The 17,248-nt window shown below is 59.5% G+C and overlaps 1 protein-coding gene across 4 annotated transcripts; it reads left to right on the top strand.

Moving 5' to 3' along the window:
- The first annotated feature begins 665 nt into the window (after positions 1–665).
- NECTIN4 (nectin cell adhesion molecule 4) lies at positions 666–17,248 on the top strand. 4 transcript variants are annotated; one of them, XM_027612309.1, is made up of 9 exons: positions 666–928; positions 9,965–10,324; positions 11,638–11,928; positions 13,144–13,264; positions 14,160–14,308; positions 14,555–14,711; positions 15,131–15,206; positions 15,550–15,624; positions 15,909–17,248. In XM_027612309.1, exons 1-9 carry the CDS (start codon positions 853–855, stop codon positions 16,131–16,133), a joined length of 1,530 nt encoding a protein of 509 aa, XP_027468110.1. In that variant the 5' UTR covers positions 666–852; the 3' UTR covers positions 16,134–17,248. The 4 variants fall into 4 exon arrangements, with proteins under 4 accessions (XP_027468110.1, XP_027468109.1, XP_027468112.1 ...); XM_027612308.1 differs by having other exon boundaries at positions 14,552–14,711; XM_027612311.1 differs by lacking the exon at positions 15,550–15,624.

Here is a 17,248-nt window from a genome sequence, read left to right as displayed (position 1 = left end):
TAGATCCCTGTCTCAGAGATAGGGATGTCCAAGAAAACCGTGTTACCATCGAAGCTGTGTGTCCTCCAGCAAGCCCGTTCCCCTCTCTGGGCCCCTTTTCTCATCTGGAGAATGAGGTGTATGGGCCAATACTGTACTTCTCAGTTCCCGGCTTCTCTGATTCTCAGCATCAAAGCTGAGCCCCTCCAGGAGATTGGGGAACTTGGCAAGGCCCTGGGGAGGCAGCAAGGCTAGTTAGGGTGCGGGATGCTTGGGTTCCTTTCCACCCACAAGGGCCTTGCCCCTGTTCCTCCTGGCCTGGTGCCTCCCTCTTTGAGCCACCCTGGGCCTTCTTCTACCCCGCCCCCCCCCCCCCACACACACACCTTGCCTCTCCCTTCCCAGCCCCTTCCATGCTGCCAGGTAAAGCCTGGAGCTGACAATGGGATCCCCCCCCACCCACCGCCAGGTCCTTCCCTCCCTCCCTCCCTCCCTCCCTCCGTGGCGCCCATTAGCTAGCCCAGGCCGTGGGGGCGGTGGCTGCTGAGTCTCCGTGCCAGGCCCCACCCCCGGAGACGCACCTGTTCTGACCTGCTGAGCAGGTTCCCAGGTTTCTGCCGCCGTCGTCGTTGGCCACGGCGTGGGAAGCAGCTCTGGGGGAGCTCGGAGCTCCCGACCACGGCTTTTTGGGGGCAGCTCAAGCTGGGTGGGCAGAGCGGGGCTGGGTCCCCAGCAGAGACCCCCAGAGGGACAGGCAGGTGGACCCGGTGATCTCCTGCCTCCTGGGTCGGTGCCCTCTCCAGCTCTAGAGCCGGCTCCCAGGGAGAACTCGGTGGAACTTCAGAACCACTGGGCAGCTCTGCCTTCCGACCGATGGCCCTGTCCCTGGGAGCCGAGATGTGGGGGCCCGAGGCCCTGCTGCTACTGCTGCTGCTGGCATCATTTACAGGTAGGACTCGGCCGGACCGTCAGGACCCCTGTGTCTGAGGCCAAGCCAGCGCGCGCACGCGCACGCACACCCGCACTGACGCGCGCACACAAAAACATTCTCTTTCCTTTGACTCTGGACTGAGGAACCGATCTCTCTCTCCCACCCCCCCCCCCGCCAGGAGTGCCCCCACGAGAGCCGGGGTCACTCTTCCCCCTTCGTGACCTCTTTCTGCCCCGGGCCATGTCACTATGTCTGGGGTCCCCAACCACCTCTGCCATCGCTTTGCCTAAGCCAGAGCTGCCTCCGGGGGGAGAGACGTGCTGGCCCCGGACAGGTGGGCCGGGGGGGGGGGGGGGTGGCGGCACAGGTTGGGACCCTCTCACCCCAGGGCTTCCTGGAGGCTCCTTCGCCTGCCTCCCCCTCCACGCCAGGCTCCAAAACTGCTGACTGGCGCTGGGCTGACTCAGGGCTGAGCTGGTTTTAGCAGTCATCAGGGTGTAGGAAGCCTGATGCCCCAGAGAGTGGACAGGGCATTCCTGTTACCTTCTCTCCTCTCCATGATGTCCTAGAGGTCGGAGCCCCTGCTGGGAGACAACTGGGGAGCTGGAAGCTCCTTCACTCTGGCCCCTCTTTTTCCCTGGGCACGCTGTTAAATGCCAGGGTGGTCAGGTGGGCGCGATACTTAGATGAGTGGGGGTGTAGGGTAGGGTACCTTCTAGATAGGGTGCAGCCTCATTTGTTTATTCCCTGTCCCCTTATTTCCTCGACTAGATGCCTTATGTTGCTCTTGCCTAGTGCATATAAATTACAGGAATTTATAATCTTTGGAGTGGGGGGGGAGAGAGAGAGAGACAGAGACAGAGACAGAGACTGTGTGTGTGTGTGTGTGTGTGTGTGTCTATGCGTGTGTGTGCACGGTGAGGCCACAGTGGGATTCCCTAGGCTGTTTCCAAGGTAAAGAATAACTGAGGAATCCTGGTCCTTGGAAGACAGAGCCCTACCTAGATCGGCCCAGGTGCAGTTGCAAGGGAGTCTCATTGTCCGGCAGCACCCAGCAGTGACTCCCTACTCTGTCCCCAGCTGAAGCTGTGGGGAGAATGAGGCATAGATGTGTGGGTGGGTGGGCATCGCTTTTGCGCTGAGCTTACAATGGAAGGGACGGAAGGGTCGTTGGCCGGTCTCCAATCACAGGATACTGAGCTCCAACCCCTGCCTCTCACCCCTGTCTTAATTCCCATTTTCCAGACAATCCTCCTCACGTGCTCAGGCCCAGAGGGTGGGGTCTTGTCCCTGGGGCCAGGGAACTTACTTGGCAGCCACTTTTCTGCGGGATCTACCCACCCCTGAAGGACAGAGCCATGGGGTCTCAGGACGTGGAAGGGATCAGAGAGGTCACCACTCTAACTGCCTCATTTTCCAGATGGGAAAACTGAGAGAAATAGGTAGGCAAGTGACGTCTTAAGATTACTCCATGTTAGGGGCGTCTGGACGGCTCAGCCGGTTGAGCATCAGGCTCTTGATTTCAGCTCAGGTCATGATCTCAGGGTCGTGGGATTGAGGCCCGTGTTGGGCTCTGCATTGGGCTGGCACTGGGCATGGAGTCTGCTTAAGATTCTCTCTCTCCCTCTGCCCCTCCCCCACCCACTGCTCACACACACACTCTCTCTCCCTCAAAAAAAAAAAAAAAAAAGGATTACTAGTGTTAGAAGTATGACCAGGGTGAGTGTCTTGGTCTCCCAACCCCTCGCCCATTAAAGGCTCGCACATCTGGGTGCACACTGGGTGCAGCTGGGGTACCAGGTGCTGGAGACGCAGTGGGGACAAGACATGGTCCCTGCCTTCTTTTTCCAGGACACAAAGCTGTTCTTGCTAAGAGAAGCCCAGGGAAGGGGAGAGGAGACCTCTTGTAATCAGGGCATCACCCTGACCTTGCCCACTGCCTGATGGACAGGTGCCGTGGCTTCGGGAGTACCCTGGCCCCAGGCTTATCCCCGGTGGCCGGTGCCCAGTGAGCCACCACTCTGCTGCAGCTGCTTAGGACCTGTGCACAGCTGGAGGGTGCTCTGAAGCCTGGAGCTTGGTTCCCAACATCAGCTTCCCAGCCTGATGCCCACCTCCACTGCCACCCCATTCTGGCTCCACTGTGTGTAACCCCCCCGGAAGCAGGACTATTTCTTGTCTCTGAAAAAGCCTTGGGCTGGCAGTCAGGAGTCTTGCGTTCTGGCCCCATTTCCGCTATGAATTTGCTAGGTGACCTTGGGCAGCTAAGAGGGTGGACTTCAGCAGACCAGGAGGTAAGACCTGACGGTCTCCACGGGCCTTCCAGCTCTGCAATCCTATGGCTCTGTGACTGTCCAGCCCCTGGGGTGGGGGGGGGGCTGCTGGAGGAGATGAGGCTGGCTGTGGTGACGCCAGGGGAAATGTCCTGACCCATCTCTCAGTGGGGACCAAGGGTGGCTGTATCCTGGATGCTGCCTTCTGCCCCTGCCCTGCTGCAAATCAGAGCACCCCCCCAACTCCTGGGCCATTAGAGCTCTGAGCCCCAGGGCCCTGCCCCACCCCAACAGGGAGAGGAGCCCAGGCTTGGGAGGCTCCTGACACCACAGCTCTTTGTCTCTTCTTAATGGGATGAGTTTCCGGGTGAGGTCCCCTCCCTTCTCCCTCCCCCATCTCCTGCCCCAGGGCCGAGGGGCCCAAATCTACAGGCACCCCTCCAGTAGGATGCTAGTTTCTAGCTCTTTGTCTGGGCCCAACTGGGTCCTGTAGGACCAGAGGGTGAGGGCTTCCCTGAATTCTGTGGTCTGCCCTCCAAGGGTTAGGATCAGCTTTCTACCTGAGGTTAGTTCCCTAGAAAGGGAGGGGCCCCATCCCTCCTTTTCTACTCCTGTTTACAGAGGGGGGCAGGCCCTCTCCTGCAGGACCTACGCCAACCCAGGGAAGCCAGAAAGGGAGGCATATTCCCCACCCAAGGTAGCAGGAACTAGGGGAATCCCAGGGAAGCCCTGTGGCCCCAGTGACCTTGGCCCCAACCTAGTGTTTCAGGGGGGCTGGCCTAAGGGGACCCTCGCTACAGAGATAGCAGTGGGGGGTTTGCCGCAGAGCCCATGGTCCCAGCTTCTAGCGCACCATGTCGGGGCCCTGGAGCCCTCTAGGCTGAGGAGGACAGCCACCGTAGGGAGCAGGCCTCGTGAGGGAAGGAGGCGGGGACTTTCTGGCCCCCACAACTTCCCCTAGCACTGACCAAGGGCCAGCCGAGAGAAGGGCTGGGAGTGGGGTGAGGAGCTGAGTCAGGAGGGAAGGGAGGAGAGGAGCCAGGGCTGGATCTGAACACTGAATCTAACACGAAGGTCAAAGGTCAAGTTCAGACCTGGGGGCCTGTGAAGGAGGTGGGGTGATCTGTCTCACTGGGCCTGGGAGCTTCTGGCCTCGGGAGCTTTTCCCCTAGATTGCTGGCCACCCCCTTCCTGCTGGCCTTTAAGACTGGTGTGTCCTGAGAGCTGGGCTGAGGCGATGATCTGGGGTGGGGCAGAGCTGGCCCCCACTTTGGGGGGGTTGGCTGGCAGGATTTCGGGGTGGGGGTGGCTAGGATCTCAGGAGTTTGGGAGAAGCTGAATGCCGGGTCTCCCACCCACAGTGTGGCTGTTGTGGTGACTCAGCCGGGCTCAGACTCTGGCTCCGGGGGGTTTAGGGGACTTATCTGTGCTGGGAGCTGTGTCTGGGCCAGAGCCGGGCTGCCTCAAGGCCTGTCCTCCTGCATTGTTCTCGCCTCCCTTTGGGATTGGTATGGCCCCCCTCCCCAGACACTAATCTGTGGGTGGGCACTTTGCCCGGGTTGGGAAGCTCTCACTAAGCTGGGGGGCTTAGGACAATGGGGGCTAAGTGAGGGATGGGGATGAAGGCAGAGGGAGAATCTCCTGGTTTTCAGAGTTCCTTAGCACTCCAAGGCCAAGGTTGTTGGGGGGGGAAGAGGGGGGGAGAAAACGGGCTCACAGGTTGTTGATGCCACCTGTCCCAAATGGGGGGCTTCGGGGCTCCTCCCAGGTCCTCTCTTACCCCAGACTCTCCCCCATATTCTAGCTCTGTCTGGTAGAGGCCGTTGCCATGTGGTGAGGGGAGGCAAGAGTTAACAAAGGAGAATGAGCCCCCCCCCAGTTTGGACCCCTCCCCTTAGCCCTAGGCAAGACCCCCCCCCTTCCCACCAAACCGACACCAGACAACCCTCACCCCAGGCCTGGAGCTGGAGCTGGTTTTTCTGGTGCTGGCTGCAGCAGAGGCCTGACAGATTCCCAGGGAGAGGCCTCCTGGGGGGCCAGAGGGGCTGGGGGGGCTCCCGGGGGGAGTGATGAGAAGGGTGGCAGTCCTTCTAACAGGAACCTGAGGAGCAAGGGTAGGGTGAGCTTTTGTTTCGTTCTGCTGGGGAGCCCTGGGTGGCAATTTCCCATCACCTGGAGGGACAGTGACCTCATCTCTGGGTACCTATCTCCACCTGAGATGAATCTGCCCTCAAGTCTGGGGTGAGGTGGGGAGGGGCGCCTGGCGACACTCCAGCTGGGTTGCAGAGGCCAAGGTGCAGAGCCACACACCAAGGGCAGCTAAGACAGACAGACATGCAGCAGCCCCAGGAGAAACCGACATCAAAATATTTACTCTGCATTCAGACTCGCGCGGGCCAGGGACGTGCACCGTGCATGCAGACTGGTGAGACGCACACGGAACAGCGTCTGCACACACGTTCACACGCATGTGCCACTGCACGGCTCCTCTCTCCCGCCGCCAACAAGCACCTACACTTCCCTAAAGATGAGACCAAGAGCACATACAAGTGCGAAACACTCCCCAGTTGAAGGAAGGAGCTGGCCTCCCTTGTGAGCCCAGCACTGAGACCCGCCAGGCCCTCTCCCGAAGATGTCACACATTCAGACGTGGAGGCTCACACTGACTCCCTTCCTCCCCCTCACAGACCCTCCTCCAGGACCCCTGCGTGTGCCCCTATCTGCACCAGCAGGGATACTGATGGAGAAAGGCCCCTCATAAAGAGAAGCCTCCTTCCCCAAAGACGCTGTGATCTGTGGCTGCCAGCCTCAGTGTCCCCTCCTGAGATCAGAGGCCGGGCCTCACCCAGAGAGGGAAGCTGGGACCCAGGCCCGGCGTAGGGAGCAAGGCAGCCAACCCAGGCCAGGAGCGGAGGGCCTGTCTGGGAGCGGGCGGGGTACACAGAGGGCAGGGCCCCAAAGAGGCCCGTGGGGGCCTGGCCAGGGGTGGGGGAGGCTGAGGGCAGGGATCCCGTCTGGCCAGTTGGGCCTGTTCTTTCCCTTGCGCAAGGTGGTGGCTGGTGGCGGCTGTGGCTAGGCCTGCTGCTGTGTGGCAGCCTCTGAATCACCGCGGCTCCGGACCAGCGTCCCGGTGCTCCCGGGAGGAGGGGTGGGCACGGGTGGAGGGAGGAGCGCCCAGCCAGCAGAGTCCACGGGCCTCAGCAAACAGTGTGCTGCGGAAGGGTCCGTGGGCTTGGCCCGGCCTGGCAACTACATGCCCGCGGGGTGACCTCACCAGGCAGGCGGTGTGTCTCCTTTGCTCTGGTGACATCATCATGCTGACGCCGGGCGGGCACCGGGTGGGGGAGAGGAGGAGGAGGCGGTCTTGGCCTGCCCTGGCCTGGAAGTCTGGGCTTCTGGGTCCAGTTAGCCCAGGACGGGGATTCTAGAGCCCAAGTTCTCTCTTCCTTCCGTTGTAGCCTGTGCATGCATGCGTGTGTGTGCGCGCGTGCGTGTGTGCACGCGTGCGTGCGTGTGCGCGCGTGCATGTGTGTGTGTGCATGAACTGGAGGAGGGTGTTGCCCCAGCTGAGATGCTCCGGCTCAATAGTGGATTTAGGACAGTGGGGGGCTGTGGGAGAGGTCCTGAAGGGACTCTCCTGTTTTCCGGGGTACCTCATCCCGCAAAGCTTGGGCTTATCACTGGGGAGTGGGGATCTTGCACCCACAGGGAGGGACGTGGAGGATTGTGACTCAGGCATATATATGCCTGTTGTGCCCTGGAGAAGGTATATGTCGGGGAAAACGTGGGTGACTAGTTGTGGAGAGAGGCAGATGGTTGGCAAGTGTAGGGATAGGGAAGGAAAATATGCCATCTGACATTGTCTCAGAAATAGTCTTTAGGAAGGTTTGAGCGTCCTGGTGGAGCAGGGCTTGGGATCCGTGGGACCGCAGACACCATGTGCCGGGGGCTGAGCCCCTATCTCAAGCCCACCTCCAGCCCCTCCTTGGCAGCCCTGCACCCTCCAGCGCCGGGAGGAGGTGTCTGGGAGGGGCACGGGTAGTTAGCTGGACTCCCAGGCTGGGCTGGGTGGGACCAAGACCAGCTTAGGCAGGTCAGGGCCCTGGTATCTGGCCCTGCAGGTCTGTCCCGTCCTGTCCGGGTCCTCCCAACAGCATCCCCCCTCCCTCCACCCTTGCTAGCAGGGCCATGGGACCCTCTCCCCCTGGCCCGGGCTCTGCCTCACTGGAACCCTCTGGTCCACTCTAGTGGGGCTTCACCTTCTCCCTCCATAACTGCCCCCTCCGCCCACTTCTTTCTCCCTATGTGAGTCCAGAGCTGCTCCCTTTGGCAGCGAACCCAGGTAGCCAGCCTAGCCTGCCTCCACCCCTGGTTGCCATGCCAGCCCCCTCCTTGTCTGCCCAGCCCAACCAAAGATTCATTCCTCTTCCTTCTACCCTTTCCTTCTTCTACCCCCCTCTCTCTCTCTTGCTCTCATTCATTCAGTCAGTCAGTAAAATTAATCGGGCACCTGTTACGTGCCAAGAATGCCAACCATGTGTCACTGAGCACTAAATCAGAAACCAGGTTTCCCTATGTGATGTGAGACCCAGTTTCTACTCTCGGGGAGCTCTGTCCGGTGAGAGAGGTGGACAAGAAAAGGGCGAACACCATCCAGGGGATAAAGTACGATGGTGAGGTGAGAGCAGGGCGCTAGGGCAGAACAGGGGAGGGCACCTCACGCTGCCCGAGGTGGGGGTGGGGGTGGGGAAGGGAGGACTCCGGGAGGAAGTGATGTCTAAGCGGAGTCCTAAAGGATGAGTAGGAGTTACCCAGACAGTGATGAGTAGGAGCTACCAGACATAGGGAGGAGGGCCTTCCAGGAGGCGCACAGTGTGAGCAAGGTGTGCGCAGTGCTGGTCAGAGGCAGGGCCTATGCACTTCTGGTTGTTGCTGGATGTCCGTTCCAAGGCAAGAAGCTCTTGCCATCCCAGGGAGAGCCCTCACTCTGCCCCCAGCCCTATGCTTCCCACGCTTTATTCCCCAGCTCCACATTTATTTCTTCCCGACCCTGAGCTTCCTCAAGCCCTGCCTCCTTCCTAAGTTACTCATCCTAGAAACCCAGCACTTGCCTTTGTCTTTTGTCTTTCTTTCTTTTTTTTTTTTTTTTTAAAGATTTTATTTATTTATTTGACAGAGAGAGAGAGAGAGAGGGAACACAAGCAGGGGCAGTGGGAGAGGGAGAAACAGGCTGTCGGCTGAGCGGGGAGCCCCATGTGGGGGATGGGATCATGACCTGAGCCGAAGGCAGACGCTTAACGACTGAGCCACCCAGGCGCCCCTGTCTTTTGTCTTTCATCTCTCCTTCTGGTCAGTGATCAAATCCTGCTGAGTCTCCCCCAGGGCTGTCCCCTCCTCCCCGGTGCTGTAGCACGAAGGGTTTCTAGTGAGTCTCGGGTCTTCAGGGTCCCTGCTTTCTAGTTGGGAGGGCATGTCGCACTGGCCCCCCGCTGCAGTGACCCCCCATGACTCCCTTTGCCTGGTGTGGAAGGCCCGACCTCGTGTCCCGCTCCTGCTCAACACACACCCTCTGCCTTAGGTGTGTCCTTCCCCCTCTGCTTCCTGAACCAACCAACCTCTTCACCCCTTGGGTTTGCCCACCTTGGCCCCTCACCTGGAACCCCGTTCCGGGTCTCTCCCCCTCCTGGTCCTACCCAACTCCCGCCTCAGGCCCTCCCACAGAACTCAGGTTCCCAGTAACTGTCCCATCCCACAGCTAGCCTGCAACACGCCACTGAGCACTAAATCCGAGACTGTCACACCTTTCTGTATTTGTCCGCAAATGTACTTCTTCCTCCTGAACAGATCTCAGGTTCCATGAGGGCAAGGAAGGGATCCTTCTTTGAAAATGAGGTGACGTGAGAGCTACCCCGGGGTGCTTTGTTACTGTTCCTCATCGAGGCACCCTTCCTCGCTGGTCCCCGCCTCGGCTCCTCGGCTTCGGGCTCCCCGTCCTGACCCTGTCGCGGGGTGTCTGCCCTGACCTCACCTCTCCGGGCCTCTGACCTGGGGCCTCTCTGTCTTCGATGACTTGCTCATTCCTGTATCCGAGCCTTGGTTCATGCCATTCCTCCCACATGGAATACCTTCTTCTCTCTGGGAATCCAGGTCTCTCATCTTCAAGCCATGAAAAGAATGTTCTGAAGGGCCTCTCGGGATGGACCCTTCCCACACTACATGCCCCATCCTAGACGCCAACTGTTTTCAACCCCTGCCTTGGCTCCTGGCCACACCTCCTGAAAGCAGTCACTTCCCCGCCCCCCACCCCCCACCCCCCGTGGTAGGTTGGACCTTCGGTGAAAGTCTGTCCCTGGCTTCCCTGGTCTTTGGGTGCATAAAATCCATTTCCCCGAGAGGACCGTGAGCTCCCTGAGGGCAGAGGCTGGGTAACTCTCTTCCAGTTAGAGCCTCCCACCTCACACTTGCCCAGGACAGGATCCTGGGCTGGGAGAGGGTGTGACTCTTGCCGCCAGCGACCCAGTGGCCTTAGGCAAATCACTTCCTGTCTCCGGGTCTCAGTTTCCTCAGCTGTTAAAAAGTTGATAATGACGCCCACCTCTTGGGAAGGTTTTGTGGATCTTATGAGGTAATGGACGAAACGCGCTTGGCAAGCAGAAAGTGCTCCAGGAGTTCTGGTGGCCTTCGCTGTCATCACGCATAAGTGTCCCGTCCCCCCCCCCCCCCCCCCGCCCCCGGTCCGGCGGCTCCCCTAATCTTGGCCGCTCCTGTCCGCCCCCTGCAGGCCGGTGCCGGCCAGGCGAGCTGGAGACCTCGGACCTGGTGACCGTGGTGCTGGGCCAGGACGCCAAGCTGCCCTGCTTCTACCGAGGCGACCCCGGCGAGCAGGTGGGGCAGGTGGCGTGGGCGCGGGTGGACGCGGGCGAGGGCCCCCGGGAGCTGGCGCTGCTGCACTTCCAATACGGGCTGCACGTGAGCGCGGCCTACGAGGGCCGCGTGGAGCAGCCGCCCCCCCCACGGAGCCCCCTGGACGGCGCGGTGCTCCTGCGCAACGCGGTGCAGGCGGACGAGGGCGAGTACGAGTGCCGCGTCAGCACCTTCCCCGCCGGCAGCTTCCAGGCGCGGCTGCGGCTCCGCGTGCTGGGTAAGTGGGGCAGCCCGGGGTCGTCGGGGTGGGGGGGGGGGCGGCTGCGTGTGCAGGGGCCCCAGGTCCGCGCCCGCGCCTTCGAGGGCAGAAGCCGGGGGACGCAGAGATGGGGTCTGCAGAAAGGCTCGGGGCCGAGGAAGAGCGGGAAGAAGAGGGGAGGGGGGCCCTGCACGGGTGAGGGATCCGCATCCAGCTCGTCCTCCCAGCCAATCTAGAAATTCTCGGCAAGTGACCTCAGCAGCTTGCTCCCTACAGCTCCGTCAGCCTTGGGGAAGAATCCATGTATGAGAATATTCTTCCTTCCGTTGACCTGCACTCCCCACCTTGGTCACTTTCGCCGTCGGAAGCCATGTGGCCCAGGCTCATTCTGTCTTCCGCAGCCCAGCCTTTCAAAGGGCTGGGGATCTTCGTCGTTCCTCTCCCCACCCCACCCCCATCTCCTCTTCTGGAAGCTACACGTGCTAGTCTCTGCTACAGTTCTACCCAAAGCACTCATTCACAGCCTCTCTCGCAGTCCTGGGCTCCATGGTTTTAAAAATGTGGGGCTGAGATATGGACGTGCAGACCCAGCTCTGACCAGCGAGGCTGATAACTTTCTTGATCTGGACCTTGGGTGAATGTGGTTGGACTGGAGATCACAATCGCTTGTAAACCACTACTTTGCACTGTGGGCTCTTATGGTCCACGGATGCCCTAGACCTGTGGTCTAGTTAAATCTTTTCCATCCTGTGCTTGAGCTGTTCATGTTAGGAAGATAAAAAATAAAGGCCTTTAGTTTCCCTTTATCCACGTGGAACTTAGTAATGCTAGCCTTGGGGGTGAAAATCCTGAGTGTGAATCTAGACTTCGTCCCCTTTAGAGCTGACGATCTGGGACAAATCATTTAGCCTCCCCGAGCTTCAGTTTCCTCTCTTGTGACTCAGGGGTAACGATCCCTACTTTGCTGGTCTGTGGACAGGATTAAATGAAATCACATTGGTAAAGTGTTTAGCACGATACCTGGCTCATAGCAAGTGCTTAATAGGTGGTGGCTATGATTATTAGGATATAGATGTTGTCTGGTTGGTTTTGTATTTGCTTCATTATGTTTATTAAAAAATGATCCATGCTCATGGTAAAAAAATTGAACAGTAGAGAAAGATATGAAGTCGGCTGAAATTCCACCACTCATCTGGTGCCTGTGTTGGTGAAATAAGAGAAAAAAAAAAAAAGAGCCTGAAAATGTTTGCCTGTGCAAGACTGAGCCGGGACGGGGCAGGGCCTCCTGATGGGTGTGCTGACCCGTGACCCCTGCCTCCCACCACCTGCAGTGCCTCCCCTGCCCTCACTGAACCCCGGGCCAGCGCTAGAAGAGGGCCAGGGCCTGACGCTGGCAGCCTCCTGCACGGCAGAGGGCAGCCCAGCCCCCAGCGTGACCTGGGACACGGAGGTCAAGGGCACAGCGTCCAGCCGCTCCTTCAAGCACTCCCGCTCAGCTGCTGTCACTTCAGAGTTCCACCTGGTGCCAAGCCGCAGCATGAATGGGCAGCCCCTCACCTGCGTGGTGTCCCACCCTGGCCTGCTCCAGGACCAGAGGATCACCCACATCCTCCAAGTGGCCTGTGAGTACTTGGATCTTGGGTAGAGAGACCCTGAACCACCCCAGTCTGGCCAGGCTGGATCCCGAAGGCCCCCTGGTGTGGCCTAGAGGGCACTAGTGCGAAGGGAGACGCCCAGGAGCCCATCCCAGATGACCTTGACAGATCACTCAGACCCCTCTGACCTTCTGACCTTCTGACCTTCAGTGCCCTCCTGTTTACAAAGGAGATTGCCCTGCTCCACAGGGTTGTTGGGAGAATCGGGTATAAACATGAGATTGAAAGCACTTTTTTGGAAATACCCGAAGACAGGCAGGCTTTTTTTTTTTTTTTTAAGATTTTATTTATTTGAGGGGGGAGAGAGAGAGAGAGTGAGAGTGAGAGAGCACAAGCCAAGGGGAGAGGCAGAGGGAGAAGCAGACTCCCCGCCGAGCAGGGAGCCAGATGCAGGGATTGATCCCAGGACCCTGGGATTATGACCTGAGCCGAAGGCAGACGCTTAACCGACTGAGCCACGCAGGCGCCCATGAAGACAGACAGGCTTGCTGAAGGTTGCCGGCCCCACTGCTTGGCCCTCGTGCTCGTTGGACAAGCCCTACTTCTGCTCCATACCGGCTGTTACTCAGTCTTGTTTGTCTGCATTGTCCCCAGCAGCAGAAGGAGTATAATTAGATGAACTTTACAGGGTTCTGATGGGAATTAGAAGCCACGAAGACCAAGCATCTCGCACAACGCATAGTGCATTAGGTGGTACTCAGTAAGCAATAGATAAGGTTTTCCTGGCATTAAACTCTGAGCCTCTTCAGGCATAGGACTCTTTTCTATTCATACTAACCCAGCCTTTGGCACAAAGTAGGTCCTCAACAAATGTTTGTTAAAGAAATGTGTGAATGAGTAGGATTGTTAAGCCTTTGGAGAATCAGGGAGAGTTTACCGAACACCTGTTCTGTGACTCCGCTGGCGACAACAGGGGATTCAGAAAAAGTGTGAATCTTTTCCGAGGGACTTAGAGGCTCGTTGCCCAGATAAATCAGTGTGGACTCTGAGCTCAGAGAGGGGAGGGAGCCATGTGGCAAGGACCCAGCAAGGATGCGCTGGGCTAGGTTCGGCTGCAGAGACGGACAGAGAAACAGAGAAGGGGGGAGGGGCGGGGTGGTGGCGGGGCAGGGGTCCTTCGAGGAACAGCATGATCAAAAAAAGCCTCATTCCCCTTCTTTCTCCTTCCACCTCCCATTCCAGTCCTCGCTGAGGCCTCTGTGAGGGGCCTTGAAGACCAAAAGCTGTGGCAGGTTGGCAGAGAAGGAGCTACACTCAAGTGCCTGAGTGAAGGGCACCCCCCTCCCTCGTACAACTGGACACGGTAAGAGCCTGGCCCTGGGGGAGGGCGTAGCTTGGGACCAGGGTCCTGCCTTCACAGTCCTGTGTACTCCTTATGGGCTGGGACAATATATCCTGAACTCCAAATAAATTGGGGCACATGCTTAGACCTATGCAAGAATGTGCATGGTCACCAAATATTATTATTGACTTGGACCAGGGAGTCTGCAATACATGGTCACTGGTAGGGAATAAGCCAATAAGTCCTTGGTTTTCCCCCCTAACTTTCAAATTATGAAATATAATACAGTATTTAAAGAACCGCATTTTATGTATTTATGTGAGTACCTAAAGCGGACGAGACAAAAAGATACATCTGGCTGTTATTGCTCTTAAAGTGACACTCTGACCCCCTGGCATTGCCGGCGCCACCACCACAGACGTCCAGGGACTCAGGCAGGGGTCAGGTGCACCCGTGTGGGAGCCCCCGACAGGCACGTTCTCCTGTGTGAGCCACTGAGCCGTGCATTGGCCTGTGCCTCGGGCTCTGTTCATATACCCTGCCGTGCAACATCTTGGGTGTTGGGGCGTGCGGTCACATTTTCCCAAGTACATCTGAGCCCAGATAGGAAAGGGGTGTCCCGTTGTGTGGACCTCGTGCCACGTCGGCCTGGTACCCGGGGCTGGATGACGTGATGCCCGTGGGAGCCTGTGGGATGGCACACGTGTGGATCTTCTCCGGGTGTGTGTGGGGGGTGCCCGGGTCAGGCTGGGCGGCAGGGAGAAGGGACCTCTGCCTGGACCTGCCTGGGGGAGGGAGGGGCACCGTGGGAACAGCCAGCGGCTCTGGGTGACGTCATGGGGGAGGGAGGTAGAGAGCTGCCCAGGCACGTCGGGTGGTGGCAGCCTCCGCCCGCCCCAGCTTCCCTGTCCTCCAGGTTGGACGGGCCTCTGCCCAGTGGGGTCCGAGCGGAAGGGGACACGCTGGGCTTTCCTCCGCTGACCACAGAGCACAGTGGCATCTATGTCTGCCACGTCAGCAATGAGCTCTCCTCCAGGGACTCTCAGGTCACTGTGGATGTTCTTGGTAAGCACCGGGGCAGCCGCGGGGGCCTGGGCCAAGGGCCTGGAGGGGCACTAGCAGGCGAGACGGAGAGGGTGAATTGGGGCAGTGCTGATTCGGAGGGGCGAGACTGCATGAACTTTGCAGGGGGTCAAACTGAGGGGGTGGTTTGGGATGTGTTTGGTGAGGACCAGGTGGCAGGGTTTGTGAGGGCGGGGGGTGGGTCAGGGATCTGAGCATCCCCCTCAGACAGAGGCCTGTCTCCAGCAGACCCTCAGGATGCCCCAGGGAAGCAGGTGGACCTGGTGTCAGCCTCTGTGGTGGTGGTGGGTGTGATCGCTGCGCTCCTGTTCTGCCTTCTCGTGGTGGTGGTGGTGCTCATGTCCCGTTACCACCGGCGCAAGGCTCAGCAGATGACCCAGAAATAGTGAGTACTGGCTGCACTTGGGCGGGTAGAGCTAAGCTGGGAGCAAAGACGAGGTGAGCAGGAGGTGCGGGCCAGGCCCCGGGAGAGAGGAGAGACTGGGAGCTTATTTCGGAGGCGGGCAGAGTCCTTCGGGAAGTGAGAAGGGCCTGGGCCACGGCTGAATGGGGAGAACCGTACTGCTGAGTGAGGGTCGGATCCATATGCCCGGGTATCACCAAGTACGCACACTCTAACACGGGGTGCAGGCACATGTGCGCGCACACACACACCCCGCCCCCTGCAGCCACTCAGACACACTCGCGGGGACAGCACAGAGCCCAGCCCCTCCAGCCCGGTGTCACATAGGCTTGGCCAAAGCTAGGCCCACCTTGGGAGGCCGCTGCTACCCTCAGCTGCTAACAGGGGCGTGTCTTCCCTAGTGAGGAGGAGCTGACCCTGACCAGGGAGAACTCCATCCGGAGGCTGCATTCCCATCACGCGGACCCCAGGAGCCAGGTGTGTGCCAAGGTTGAGTGCATCCCCCGGGGCCGGGGGTCCCTCTGCGGACCAGGAGCACGGCCCTCCACCGGGTCTGGCCCGGACTCGCAGCTGGGGCTGGGGGTGGAGCTGGGGGCGCAGCTGCTTTGGGTCTGTGGGCTCCTCCGCCTGGTTCCCTTCACCACGGGCCTGGGGGCTGCTCTGGGAGGCCACCATCAGCACCGGTTCCAGGGTGGGGCTGGGTCGGGGGCGGTGAGGACGTCTGCATCAGGGAGAGTGGACAGGTCGGGTTGGGGGGAGCGGTGGTGAGGGAGGAGGTGGAGCCCTGTTCTGACTCCTCCCCCGTGTCCGGGCCCCACAGCCGGAGGAGAGTGTAGGGCTGAGAGCCGAGGGCCACCCTGATAGTCTCAAGGACAACAGTAGCTGCTCTGTGATGGTGAGGCCCCCGGCCCCACCGGCGTCCCCACCACTCTCCTGCTCCCGGATGTGGTGGGCCAGTGGCCCCACACCAGTCCCCGTGTCTCAGCCCTGGCACCTCTGCTGTGCCTTTGTTCTCCGGCTGTCCCTCCCCATGCCTGACACTCGCTACCGGCCCCCAGCTCTGAGCCCCTGAGCTTGCACCTGACCTCTGACCCCACCGCTCCCCCACCTACCCCCCCGCCACCGCCGGTCTGGCTGCCCTGCCTTGGCTCCTGACGCGCCCCTGCCCTTGGTGTCCAGAGTGAAGAGCCGGAGGGCCGCAGTTACTCCACGCTGACCACGGTGAGGGAGATTGAAACACAGACGGAACTGCTGTCTCCAGGCTCTGGGCGGGCAGAGGAGGAGGAGGATCGGGATGAAGGCATCAAACAGGCCATGAACCATTTTGTTCAAGAGAATGGGACCCTGCGGGCCAAACCCACGGGCAATGGCATCTACATCAATGGGCGGGGGCATCTGGTCTGACCCAGGCCTGCCTCCCTCCCCGAACCCGGCTCTTTCTGCTGACCTGGGGGATTTCTACTCATCACACGGAGGCCTCCCTACACACCTTATTTCTTGAGGAAGATGCTCCCCATCCCACTGACTGCTCGACCTTTTCCTCCAACCCTTCTGTTTGACAGTGGGGGGCTCTGCCGGTTGAGTCCTCCCCACCCCCTTCGTGTGTGTGTGTGTGTGTGTGTGCGCGCGCGCTTGTGCTTGTGTGTGTTTACAGACAGTGTGTGTGTGTGTGTGTGTGTGTGTGCGCGTCAGAGTCCAAGTGAACTGTGATGGGCTTGGCTTGTGTATGGCGTGGCTGTGTGACCTCTACCTGGAAGCGCAGGTTATCTCCTCAGACCCCAGAGCAGTATTAATGACGCAAAGTTGGAGGCGAGAGGCGGAGACTGTGGGTCAGACCCAGGTGTGCAGGCATAGCTGGAACTGGATTCTGGCCTCCTGAGTTGGGGAGCCGGGCTCCCGCCACTTGGCAGCCGAGGGGCGAACGCTGAAGCAGCCAGCCCAGGGGTTGGCCAGAGACTAGCGCCCTTACTGGAGAAGCCCTTGGCACTCTGGTGGCCTCTGGTGGCCTCTGGTGTTCTCTGGGCCTGCTGCATGTGCATATTTTCTATAAGTAAATCTGCTGGGGGAGTTTCTTTTAAGGAATACTGCTCCGAATACTTTAATAAGAGAAACAGATCTTTAAAAAAAAAAAACAAAACTTTTGATTTATCTGGATGTTTGTTATTACTTGGCTTGCTTAGCGTGAGGCCAGCCTCCACGGAAAGTCAGCAAAGCTAGGCCTTGTGCAGACCCCGGCAGGGGGTTCATGCCTGTGCCTCGGAAAGGTGCCCCTTCTAAGGCACTTGAATTTAGGCAGCCTCCTGGGAGGGAGCCTGGCACTGTGGAGTCTGAGTCGGGGCGTGAGCCCCTGGGTCCCTGGCTGCAGGAGGACAGGGTGGGGTCCTGGGCCCTTCCCCTAGCCGCCTCTCTGCTCCTCGCTGCATCGGCAGTTGTCTGTGGTCCCTTGGGGGGGGAGGTTGCGGGGACTGGGTGACAAGGGCTCCTGGTTTGGTTGTGGTGTAGGGGAGACGGGGTAGTGA

This window comes from Zalophus californianus, chromosome 10 (genome assembly GCF_009762305.2).
Source record: "Zalophus californianus isolate mZalCal1 chromosome 10, mZalCal1.pri.v2, whole genome shotgun sequence".
In the NCBI taxonomy this organism is placed as follows: domain Eukaryota; kingdom Metazoa; phylum Chordata; class Mammalia; order Carnivora; family Otariidae; genus Zalophus; species Zalophus californianus.
This window is presented reverse-complemented; position numbering and strand designations above follow the sequence as displayed.

Coding starts and splice junctions, on each gene's coding strand:
- NECTIN4 (XM_027612308.1), top strand. CDS start 853: ATGGCCCTGTCCCTGGGAGCCGAGATGTGGGGGCCCGAGGCCCTGCTG. Junction 929..9,964: donor GCTGCTGGCATCATTTACAG/GTAGGACTCGGC, acceptor CGCCCCCTGCAG/GCCGGTGCCGGCCAGGCGAG. Junction 14,712..15,130: donor CAGCAGATGACCCAGAAATA/GTGAGTACTGGC, acceptor TGTCTTCCCTAG/TGAGGAGGAGCTGACCCTGA.